The 12,586-nt window shown below is 43.3% G+C and overlaps 1 protein-coding gene across 11 annotated transcripts in view; it reads left to right on the top strand.

Annotated features, from left to right (window-relative positions):
- Window positions 1-12,586, top strand: part of MACF1 (microtubule actin crosslinking factor 1) — a 338,009-nt gene that overhangs the window by 136,540 nt on the left and 188,883 nt on the right. For 7 of the 11 annotated variants that reach the window (XM_044945228.2, XM_044945227.2, XM_044945220.2 and 4 more), the window contains exons 4-6: window positions 1,603-1,698; window positions 3,738-3,815; window positions 7,469-7,561. In XM_044945228.2, the coding sequence (XP_044801163.2) occupies window positions 1,603-1,698; window positions 3,738-3,815; window positions 7,469-7,561 (267 nt within the window). The remainder of the gene's footprint in view (window positions 1-1,602; window positions 1,699-3,737; window positions 3,816-7,468; window positions 7,562-12,586) is intronic. The other 4 variants (XM_006077541.4, XM_044945229.2, XM_044945221.2 and 1 more) reach the window with 1 other exon arrangement.

Below are 12,586 nucleotides of genomic sequence, written 5' to 3'. Positions count from 1 at the left end.
AAAAAATAAAGTCTGACACTGTTTCCACTGTTTCCCCATCTATTTCCCATGTAGTGATGGGACCAGATGCCACAAATAATATAAGTTCATTTTAATTTAACCTGATTTGTCATATATTATTTCATTTTTTTAATTCTTTAAATTCTAATTTCTTGATGGAATCCAGTATTGGTTCTATTACTTTTATATTTGCATGATTTCTCCTTGTTCTTTATCTATTTATACATGCTAGTATTTCAGGAATAGTAGATTCTCACTTTAAGATTTTTTAATAAGGCATGTTTTTCTTCCTACAGTGTTATTTCTAGTCTACACAGATTCCTCCTATTTTTCCTTCTACTGTGAATTACTTTATTTTCTATATTCAACAAAGAGCTGAGATTTACAGGTGTTTAGAGTCATTGTTTCCCAAACGGCCTAACTTCCTCCCTTCTGGAATTCATTGTCTGTCACAGGTTTGAAGAAGAGCTGAAGTTGATGTCAGAGCATAGCCCCAGATGCTGTACATCTGGGCTCCTTGGATAATTAGATACGCCTGCATCCTCCCCATATGTATTAAATGTGACTTATGGAAACAGTTACCTGTCTGAGGACAAAGCCTGTCCAAACCTCTTGGCTTATCAGCTCTTGTCCTCACTTTGTTGAAGGGATCAGCGTGGCCTCACCATGGTCTCATTGTTTCACATGTGGGAGCCTAACTTGAGCCTGTGATGCTGTGCGGCTCCTGCTCTGTCTAGAGTGTTATAGACAACATGCTTTTTCGTTTAGAAAAGGCCAAGGCTGAGTGTGGAGACACCTGTGAGAGGTGCGCCGGAGCCGGCACACTCTCTGTCTTTGGTGAATTCTAGAGCAGGATTTGACACGTTAGATTTCTCTCCCTAAGTAATAGTCAGCTTCTTCCAGGATTGGGCTTGGCTTTCCTGGGGTCCTTTGTTTTGGTTTCTTTTCTTTTTTTTAAAAAAAAAAATAATTTTTAATGGCCTAAAATTGACAGATGCTTTTGTTGACATAGCCAGTACATATGAATTCTAGTTCTTCTCTGGCCCTCATTTATAAATCTCCTAAGTAATCAGAATTTTACTTTCACTGTGTTGGACTTAAAAGTGCTCACAAAATTATATTTTAGGCAATTTGGCTGGTATATTTGATGAACTTGTAGTGATTTTATATTGAAAAGTGATCCTTTTCAGTGATGTTGCTTACAAAACAGGTTAAAACCACTCCAATCTGATTTCTTTCCCTAGCCTTTGAAGACCTACAGGTGTTTATGGAGATAGTTGTAAAATAATCATCTTTTCACCAGAAACCACCCAAATATCTCTTTCATATGCATATTCTCATTATGCATTCTCCCTTACTTGATTCATAAAAGTAGGGAGAATGGATGGCCTGTGGAGAGTTAAAGCTGTGTTTCAACATAAGAAGTGTTCAGTATAACCATCTGTTCTGGTCTTAATTTTGTTTTGCATCTTTGTGGAGGTGGGAGGGTATTTTCATATTTATTTTCATCTTTTTTTTTTCCTGCGTTCATTTCCTTTTCATTTATGTGTTGTGAATTTCCTGTTAACTCTGTCACGTCTCTGCCTTGGTTGGTGGCCAAAGGAGCCGGCAGGGCTGAAGACCCTCCGCCTGGTGAGCATGCCCTCCTGGCGCCGTGCAAACAGCGAGGAGCAGGAGGAGGAAGATGATGATGATGTCGTAGGTCCTCCTGGGGACACCAGCGTCCCAGACGGCGCTGCAGGGCCATCAGAGGGTTTGGGGTTCTCTAGGTCCCCAAGTAGCTCACTTACCAATTGCCTTCTTCCCTGTCCACCTGGGAATTTGGGTCCCAAAGAAAGTGGTTAAAACTAATTGTGCCTTGTGCCACCGTTAGACGATCCCAGGGTGGGAACTGTTTTGCTTATCTGCGAGTAGCTGGCACAAAAAGAATAATGATGTTTGGCAGCGTCAAGTCCGGTTGTGACTGGAGACCCATGCCTTTCTGGTGGCCTTGCTGTGTTGTCTGAGTCTAGATTGCAGAACTGTGGAAAGCTTAGTTGACAGCATGTCAGTTGCTCCTTCTGTCTCTACACTCCAGACTAACGGGGACTTGCTCGCCACCTCTCTGGCCTCCAGGTTCTCAGCACACACCTCGTCATTTGTTTTCAAAAGAGCCTGTTGTTTGCAAACCACTCACTGCATGGGGATACTCTGCCTTCGTCAATAACATCTCTAGTTGCTATAGAGGACAGAGATTTAACTTGCATGTTCTCAAGGGTATTTTTGGTGGGGAGTACTTAGGCGTAAAGATTAGAGTGTGTAGGAGGGCCATTTTCTGCTTGCAGACCCTAAGTTACAGCCTGTGATTTTTCTCCAGAAATAGAGATCAGGCAGTGTCCCCATTCCCTGTCCTCTTAAAGTCGTCTTTTCATCTCATTGATCTCCCCTCCCCTCCAATTGCCTTAGCATCTTCGGTTTCACAGGCTCTGTCATCTTCTAAGCCATATTCACAATTAGTTCAGCTAGGATGACTGAGAAGAGATTCTTACTAAGAAGGTTTTTCCTAACACTTTGACTTACAAAGTTATCCTATTGCACAGAGAGGCCTCACATTCTCTGTCAATTACCCTGGTTTGAAAGTTTTGCTTAGAAAGATTAAGGGACCCCCACAGAGATGCTTCCACCCCGTCCCTCCACGTGTTGGGTTACTTTTTGCCCATCAACCTGGGCAGTGTTTCCTCTGTGCAGGTGCCCACAACAGAGCTACCTTGTATTTTATTGGCCTTTAGTTAGTAACATTTTGATACTCATAAATGAATTGGGTATGATCTAGTGAGAGTGATGTTTTAGTCCCAATTGTAGTGGTGGGGGGAACCATTGGAAAGTAAGCAGGAGAAGACACTCCAGACGTAGATAGCCATCCCTGCCTGTGCTCACTGGAGAAACAGATTCCACGCAGTTTTGGGTAGATAGGAATTGAGCCTTGGATCCGGGAGGTGGTGCTGGTGGCACCAGAGGCACTGGGTGGAGGTGGGCTCTCCACTGTGGCTCGTGTGACATCCAGGATTGAGTGGCTAGCAGGAAATACCTTTCTTTGGAGTTCTGTGTTGAAGAACCCTATACCATCGAGGTCTTGTTTGCTCTGGGTATTTCAAACTGGAGTAAAAGGTGGTTTTCCTACTTTGTCTTCCTAGGAAATAGGTTCCTTCTTGATTCCTGCCTTCCATTTTAGATTTTTTCACTTACCGAGCATGTGTAACTTCTCATTCCCTAGTGTAAAATTGACTACCTGTAGTTTCTTTTGCCAGGTTGTAATATGGTTGGCACTGTCCATTACTGAGCAACCTGTAATTAGGCCTTTTACCTTTCCCTTACAGTAGCATTTAACTGTGGTTCTGGGAGCCATAAGGCCAAATCTTTGTTTGCATTAACCTCACATCCAGAATCGAGTTCTGCCACGTTTGGCTGCAGAGGAGCCTGTAGGGAAGCTGCGGCATGACTCCAGCATCTGCGTTCAAGCGTGCCGTGTGCTCACGGGGATCTGAGTGGTAAACGAGGCGTGTGGGGGCCTCAGCGAGCATGGTGAAAACTCACACAGGTCCTGCCTGGAGGGGTGCTTTGTGTGACGCTCCCACGCCTGGCTTCAGTCATGGGAACTCTTTGTGGTCTTTTAGTTCTTGAAATGAAAGCAGAAAGGGATCTGCGTGGGTAAATTGGTGTCACTGAAACAAACATCCCTTTTGTTTGTTTGTTTGCAGCCCCGGGAGAAGGGCAGGATGCGTTTTCACAGGCTGCAGAACGTGCAGATTGCCCTGGACTTCCTAAAGCAGCGACAGGTAAGAGCGTCCCGTGTGTCCCCCACTCTGCCAGGGAAAGTTGGCATCGGGTCCCTGTTCAGGGACGTTCTCATTGCCCCTGGTAAGTCCTCAGTAAATCCGACTGATACAGTTCTGAGTCTTGCTTGCTAGTGAGCAGCTGTATTGTGTCTGAACAAATCTTACAAAGAGTGTGTGGCCTGTCTTAGAGGGAAAGTCTTAAAGAAGAGCAAGACGTGAAAGATTGACTCACCTCCACTCAGGTGGAGGCCAAAGGAAAGATGAGAAATAAACCGGCAAAGAAGATGGGAAAAGGTACATCATCCAGGAGAGGGGACACCAGAGTGCTTCATCATCATAAGAACCGGATGAGGGGATGTCAGGCTGGTTGAATGGCACGTGGGGCTGGAGGGGAAGCTCTCAGCTGTGCAGCATCGGTGACCTCAGAGACCAGGCTCAACAGAGCAGAGCAGTGTTTAGTAAAGAAGCTATTCCCGCCCTAGATAGGAAGGAAGGAAGACAGAAGCACACTTTTAGACATAGAAGCTAGTGAAGAGAAGAGAACAGAATGAGAGTGAGGAGTATGGGTCAGAGAGCAGGTTAGCCCTGGAAGGCGCCTTGGAGATTGCTAGTCCAGCCTTTTCATTTCCTGTGAACGGAAACTGAGAAATGACCTGCCCTAGGTCACAGAAGTGAGAGCGAACCTGGGAGTCCTACCCAGGCCTCCTGGGCACTTTAAATGCTCCTTTCATGCTGCTCTCTACACACCGTCCTTCTTCCCTTGACTCCCTAATTGATGGAACCAAGTCCAGCGATTGAGGGATGAGATCCAGAGCACAGCTGATGTAACTTCTTTGAAAAGGAAAGGAAAAATGCCTCTTCTGAGGTGCAGTGAGGAGGAAGGAAGGAGGGATAAAAATACAGAGAAGGTTTGTGGAGGGGAGGAAAGTGGATGGATGAGGGAGTCAGAGTTCATCTGCCTAGAGAGCTGTTTGGAAAGATTTGGTATAGCTACAGTTGCCAGGCAACAGCTCTGGTCACGATGACATGACATGGTGTGCATATTTTTGGAGTTAGTTCATTTTTGCCACTCTTATCAGTAATTCTCATTAACTTGGGAAATTCTCTTTCTGTGTACTCCCATAGCCATTTGCTTCTAATATAATACTTATGACTTTATTGTTATTTCTCTGTTTGCTGTAATGCTTTGTAGGCCCGTGGGGACAGAGAATGTGATCTTAACCTTTTTATCTTCATCACCTGTCGTAATGAATGGTCCATAATTGACACTTAATAAATATTTGTTGAAATAAGTGGTAGGAGAATTAGAGGTTGAAGTGTTCAGGGGACTAGAGAAAGCATCCTTGGAATGTCTGTGTGTAGAGTTAGAGAAAACCAGAGAGGGCCTTAATGGTCAAGGTAAATTGAAAAGGATTGATTAGCTAGAAGCCTCAATAAGGATGGAGAGTAGACTGGTTACTAGGATATAATAAAAATGTGAGCCATGAACTGTGGACACAGAGAAGGGCAGAAGGAACTCTGGAGCAGTTCTCGGTGATGGTGAGGTTGTCGCTGTGCAAGTGTCCAAAGCAGAGCGAAATGAAAGTCATCTGCAGTGGGAAGGCAGACGAGTTATATAGATGGGACGACACCTGGGTCAGCGAGGTGATGCCAAAATTGCCAAGAAAGATGGCAGAAGATGAGGTAGGGAGGGTAGGAGTTAGGTGTGAGGTCTCCAAGGAATGGATTGGCAGACACTGGAAGGTGGCTTGGCCAAGGAGGTATTCAGAATCCACGGGGAAAGCTGCCGGAGGTGGGGCTGGGGAACTGGACTTGGCTGATGCTGCCAGCCTGCTGCTGTGGGCTGTGAGTGATGAGAAGACCTGCACTGAGGCAGGAAGCAGGGCCTCCTGCTCCCAGTGTACAGAAGAGGAGACAGAGATACAGGAAAGGGGAAGAACTTGCCCAGTGTCTTGTTCATTCAGGCTGCTATAACAAAATATCGTGGCCTGGATGGCTTATAAATAATAGAAATTCATTTCTCATAGTTCTGCAGAAGTCCAAGAGGGAGGCAGATTTGGTGTCTGGTGAGGTCCTGGTTCCGAGACTGCTTTTAGCAGTGTCCTCATGTGATGGGAAGGTCAAGGGAGCTTTCTGGGTCTCTTTTATAAAGATACTAATCCCATTCCCTTAAGGCCTGCTGCTGCTGCTGCTGCTGCTAAGTCGCTTCAGTCGTGTCCGACTCTGTGCGACCCCATAGACGGCAGCCCACCAGGCTCCCCTGTCCCTGGGATTCTCCAGGCAAGAACACTGGAGTGGGTTGCCATTTCCTCCAATGCATGAAAGTGAAAAGTCAAAGTGAAGTCGCTCAGTCGAGTCCGACTCTTAGCGACCCCATGGACTGCAGCCTACCAGGCTCCTCCGTCACCCCCAAAAGGTCCCACCTCCAGATACCTTCGGATTGGGTGTTAGAATTTAACCTATGAATTTTGGAGGGACACAGCATTCAGTCTACAGCACCAGTCACCATAGTGTAAGGAGAAGTAAGGATGCTGCTTGAGGTCTTGAGTACATGAAGGTTTCAGTTCAGATGAAGAGACAAAGGAAGGGCAGCTTCAGGGCAGTTGTCACGGTTGTCAGGAGCTCTGTGAAGGTACGATAGAGACTCACGGGGTGGAGGTGGAAATAGGCTGGTTTTCCTAGGACACTCTGAAAGGCCCCCGTCCCAGGAAATCCCTCAGTCTCCAGCACACAGGGATGGTTGGTCACCCTGGTGGGGGAAGGGCCTGTGTGTCTGTGTACATCGTGTTGCTGGAATGAGATTTTAGGAGTAAGGCGGGTGCTATGGGAGGAGGGGAATAGGTGGGACAGGCCAGAGACGGGTGAGGGACAGGAGGCAGATCTCTCTCTCTCTCACAACCTTGAAAAAATAAGAAAGAAAAAGAAAAAAGGGCTGGGAAGACTTAATTAAAAAGCAGCTCACAATAGCAAGTGCTTGCGAAATTGCTTTGCTGGTGGGATTGCAAAATGGTACAATCGTGCTGGAAAATTGTTGGCAGTTTCTTACAAAGCTAAACGTATACCATATGACCCAGCAGTCCCACTCCTAGGAATTTACCCTAGAGAAATGAAAACATGTGCTCACACAAAAAAACTGTACATGAATATAAGAGCTTTATTCATAACTGCCCCAACATGGAAACAACCCAGATTCCTTCAGTGGAGGAGTGGATAACTATTGTGTGTAGAATACAGGTATAAGGTATACAGGAATACTCCTCCACAACGGAAACAGGCAGGCTATTGCTCCAGGCAGCAACGTGGATGGGGATCTCACGGCCATTGTGCTGAGTGCAAAAAAGCCAGGATCTGAAGATTACATACTCTGGGACACCATTTATATGACATTCTGGGTAAAGCAACGCTGGGAACAGATCAGTGGTTGCCAGGATTTAGGGGTGAAGGCAGGATTTGACTGCACAAAGTCCCACCTTTTGGGGTTGATGCTCCTGTTTTGTTACCCTGATTATAGTGGTTGTTAACACAAATCTATGCATAGTGAAAACTCAAACTGTACACCAAAAAAAAAATTAACTGCGTATGAATAATGAAAATCTATAAAAAATGAAATCAAAGTTGCAGAGCTCTCAGACCAGCTTTCGTTTCTTTTTCAGGTGAAACTAGTGAATATTCGCAATGACGACATCACAGATGGCAACCCCAAGCTGACCCTCGGCCTGATCTGGACCATTATCTTGCACTTCCAGGTAGGGTCTGTGGTCTGGGGTCCTGGTGCTCAGTTTGGACATGGCCTGGACAGAGCTAGAGATTGCTCTGCTTTTCACGGGCACACTGAGCCTTCCTTCTCTGTATTTGTCAGTGAATGAGAGAGGGGGGCAGAGCAGGAGCTCTAAAGGAAGAGAAGCATTGGCCTGGAGGCAACGCTGTTGCAGTGTAAACCAAGAACTTCCTCATCATTTGCATGATGAAGGGGGATTTTTCACCTGTTTATGCTGTGGCTTTGGCACTGACAATCTGGTTATTAGCAGTCTGCCCAGCTGAGTCAAAACTGGCTCTTTGGGGACTCAGAATATGAGGGATGAGGAGAGATGTTGGATTTGTTGCTCGGGAAGGGTGGAGTAAAGCCTTATAATCCTGCTTTGATGTAGCCTTTTCTTCGTCTCTAATGATCTTAAACAAGCCTGGTTAATTGTAGCACTGTTTTAGTCAGGTTGGGCTGCTGTAGTGAAACACCGCAGGCTGGGTGGTTTGCAGCAAGCATTCGCTTCTCATAGTTCTGGACGCTGAAGTCTGAGATCAGGGTGCTAGCATGGTTGGCTCCTTGGTGAGGGCCCTCTTCCTGGTTATATCCTTAGGTGACCTTTCCTTGGGGCATGCATGCACAGAAAGAGATCTCATGTCCCTTCAACTTTTTATAAGGGCATTAATCCCATTATGGAGGCTCCACTCTCCTGACCTCATCTAAACCTAATTACCTCTTAAAAGACCGCACCTTCAGATAGCATCACATCAGGGCTATTATGGCTTCAATATATGAGTTTCGAGGGGACACAAACATTCAGTTCATAGCAAGCACCTTGGTATATGTGCTTGTAAACACAATCTTGTAGCATCCATCACACCCAAGAACAGTGGCATCTTGGTAGTGTTCACATGGTCACACAGCCTTCCTGTTCCTCCTCCCTAAGGCAAATCCTCTTCAAGTCTAGATACTATTGGAAAGTCACAGCCCTATTTTTATAAAAAAGACTATCTTGAATCACGTTAGCTCAACTTAACAAAACTATTTCTCAGACAACTCTCGAATACCCAACTGCTGTATGCAAGGCTAATAGATGACAGGGATCACTTCTTGAGCAGGTGGGAAAAGAAGGCTTTTATAAATACCTCACTCAAGGCACTGCCTCCAGGGTCGGTGTGGCTGTGATGTCCCAGTTGGGGAGTCAGCGCCACCTGCTGGGTGAATGCAGAACAGCAGGTGTCCCAGAATTCCTGAGAATCTGAGAACTTCTGAGAACTCAGGGATTATAATTTCTTGGGGCTCTGGTTTGGAGCCACTGCTGACAATCTGCAGCATAAGTAGGCTTAGGAAAGCGTGGAGGTAACATGTGTTTTTGTGGAACCACAGGGTGTCCTCAGGCATGCTTCGGATATAGGGATAACCAGGAACATGAATTTGGCAAGTGTGCCTTGGCAGGGTTGGAACAAGAACTTTGTTGAGCTTTCATAGCGTTATCCCCTTGGCACTCTTATGAACAGCGGGCTGTTTTAGAGGAATATTTTTGGTTGTTTGTATGCCACAAACCACCTTTCACTTTGAGACACCAATGCTATCCTGTAGCTGTGAGGTAAGAGGAATCTGTCTGCTGTGTCTCCCTTTCTCCTGACTGCAACTAACTCACTCACTCAACAGAAGGGAAATTCAGGGGCCAAGGAATGAAAACTGAATTGGCTAGTTAAACTTTTCCTGGGACAGAAGATATGGGGATAATGTTCCTTAACTGAATATGCCATTAAGAAAATGTTCTAGAATTCTCTCTCTTTAAAAATTTATGAAAATTTTCAAACATTTATAAATGCAGAGAAAATCGTATAGAACTACCATATACTCATCACCTAGCTCACCAGTCACTAACTCGTGGGCAGCGTTACACTGTCTGTTTCCTGATCCATTCATCAAACCCTCCAGTAGGTTATTTTGAAAGGAGTCCAGACATCATATAATTTCATCTGCAAGTGTTTCAGTGTGTATCTCTGAAAGATTCTTCATTTAAGCAAAGCACAAAATTACAGCACTGTAAAAATCAGTAATTTCTTAAAATCATTGAATATCTAAGCAGTATTTAGATTTCCCCAATTATCTCATTTTAAAAATGGTTTGTTTGAGTCCAGGTTCGATGCACGATACTGGATGCTTGGGGCTGGTGCACTGGGACGACCCAGAGGGATGGAATGGGGAGGGAGGAGGGAGGAGGGTTCAGGATGGGGAACACATGTATACCTGTGGCGGATTCATTTTGATATTTGGCAAAACTAATACAGTTATGTAAAGTTTAAAAATAAAATAAATTAAAAAAAAAATAAAAAATAAAAATGGCTTGTTTGAATCCGAAGTCCACACATTGCGTTCAACTTCTCTTCTCCTCTTTTTGTCCCCTTAACTGTTTGTTAAAGAAATCGGTCTTTTGTCCTGTGCAGTTTATGGAAAGATGCTGGTGGCGTCTCTGGATGTTTTCTAACAGTCTCCTCCATCCTTCTGTATTGTCTGTAAACTGGTGCTTTGGATCTAGACCTGAGGCTGAATCATACTCAGGTTCCCTTTTTTGTGCTGGGGCAGGGCAAGGATGGTGGTGTTGCATATTAGAATGCACATCAGAATGTCTGCTGTCTGTCTTTTCATCATGTTAAGCTTGATTAGTGGGTTCAGGTGTAACCAGCCTGATCCATTCCTTGTAGAGGCTTTCACCTTATCCCTTCACCTAAAAGTTTAACAGCTACTGTTTCATTAGAAGTTGCAACATGGTGGTACTCAAAATTCTGAAATTTTTTTCTAAAGCAGAACTTTACCTCATCAATTACTCTGAGAGATAGTTCCTTTAGGAAAGGGAAGATAAAAAGATAAATGCTTTTATATTGCCCTCTGTTTCACCAGTTTTCAAAATAATTAGTTGATTCTCTTAAGATTCTCTGTAAGACCGATGAAAGTTTCATTGCTGATACTCATCTTCCCTTAGTAACACTGTGACTCATGGATTCCTACCAGACTTAAATGTGTTCCAATTAAATATAGCTGTCATTCTTCATAATATTCAGCTCCTCCTTTGGCCAGTGAGTTTTTTCACATTGACCCTGAGTCCTTCCTCATGATGCATATAGTCTTTGATAATGTCCTCTATTTCTTGTATGAAGAGCTGTTCCAGATACTTTTTGTATATTTCCTGTTTCAGGCCCGGGGTTAGCAGCTTCTCCAAGGAACTGAAATTCTTTATTGACAACAGTCTGAGTGCTTCTTGGGTTGGTCACTCTTTCTGGGTGTTTTCTGTGGACAAAACTAGCCAACATTTGTATTTGTCTTGTAAGAAAAAGTCAAGAATTTATAATGTTTCTAATTGATATTTAGAATTAGAGTTTTATTCAACCTCTTTGACTTTGTATTCTTTTTTTTCTTATGCTAAAAATCTTGATCCAAACAAAGCAATATATTACTTATTCCCTTTTCCATATACACGCATGCAAACACATGGATGCAAGTATATATAAAATCATGTATATATTATAGTGCATATACAAAATCATGTATGCATAAATTTATATATTTGAATAAAAATAACAATGATAGTGTTATTATTAACAACACAATTACTGAAAAGTTTGTGATTTCTTTAGTGTAAATTCCCTAAGGACATAGAAATAATTTTATGTTAAAGCCATTTGAAATAACCTCTCTCTGTGTTGTTAAGCCATCAATCTGATACACAGGTCCATTTGTATTTTATATTTTTTCAGTTTTTAGCAATTTTTTTTCTCCCTTTCAATTTTATTTTGCATTATATAGATCATATACATTGTTACAATGGGAAATTTCGAAAAGTGAATGCAAGGTGTGTTCAGCGTTTCGTTTCTGCCCCCTCCATCCTGTTTCTTCTCTTTCCAGCTGTTTTAAAGCATCTTTGGTTATTCTATCGGTTGTTTATTTTAAAAAGTAGATTCTTTTTTAAAAACAACTTTATTGAGGTAGAATTTACGTACCATAAAATTGACCCATTTTCATTGTATAATTCAGCGATTTTTATGAGTTGTACAGCCAATCACCATAATCCAATTTGAGAACATTTTCATCATCCCACAAAGGTCCTTCTTGGCCATTTATGGTTATTACATTCCCATCTGCAGCCTCAGGCAGCATGAATCTATCTATTCTCTGTTTCTATAGACTTGCTTATTCCAGACATTTCATTTAAATAGAATAGTCTGATATGTGCTTTGTTGTGTCCCGCTCCTTTTGCTTAGCGTTCTAATCTCGGGTTCATCCGCGCTGTGCCGTGTATCAGTACTTTGTTCCTTTGTTGCAGAGGAGGATTCTGTTCTGTGGGTTTACCATATATTTTGTTTATCTGTTCAGCAGTTGATGGCCAATTGGGTTGTTTTCATTTTTTAGCCATTATAAATAATGTTGATATGAATATTTGTGTGGATGTATGTTTTCACTTTTTTTGGATATATACCTATGGATGGAATTGCTGGGTTATATGAGACCCAGGTTCAATCCCTGGGTTGGGAAGATCCCCTGGAGAAGGAAATGGCAACCCACTCCAGTACTCTTGCCTAAAAAATTCCATGGACAGAGGAGCCTGGCGGGTTACAGTCCATGGGGTCACAAAGAGTCGGACACAACTGATTGACTTCACACTCACACTCACACATGGTAGGTTAATGTATAACTTTTTAAGAAACTGCCAGACTGTCTTCCAAAGTGGCTGCTCCATTTTACATTCCCACTAGCACAATCGTGTGGCCTCCTGTTTCTCCATATCCTTGTCATTATCATTGTCTGTCTTTTGGTGATAGCCATCACAGAGAGTGTGAACTGTATCGCCTTGTGGTTTTAGTTTTCAGGAAAATATACTTTTTAACTGAATTCCATAAACATTTACTGAGGTCCAGCTATGAGCAAGGTCTTAGGTAGAGTCTGTGGGAGATTCAAAATTAAACTAGGTACAGAATCTCTCCAGTTTGACTGCATAATTCAAAGGAGTGTACCATGAATTAAC

The sequence above is a fragment of the Bubalus bubalis genome, chromosome 6 (assembly GCF_019923935.1).
Source record: "Bubalus bubalis isolate 160015118507 breed Murrah chromosome 6, NDDB_SH_1, whole genome shotgun sequence".
NCBI classification, from domain to species: domain Eukaryota; kingdom Metazoa; phylum Chordata; class Mammalia; order Artiodactyla; family Bovidae; genus Bubalus; species Bubalus bubalis.
This window is presented reverse-complemented; position numbering and strand designations above follow the sequence as displayed.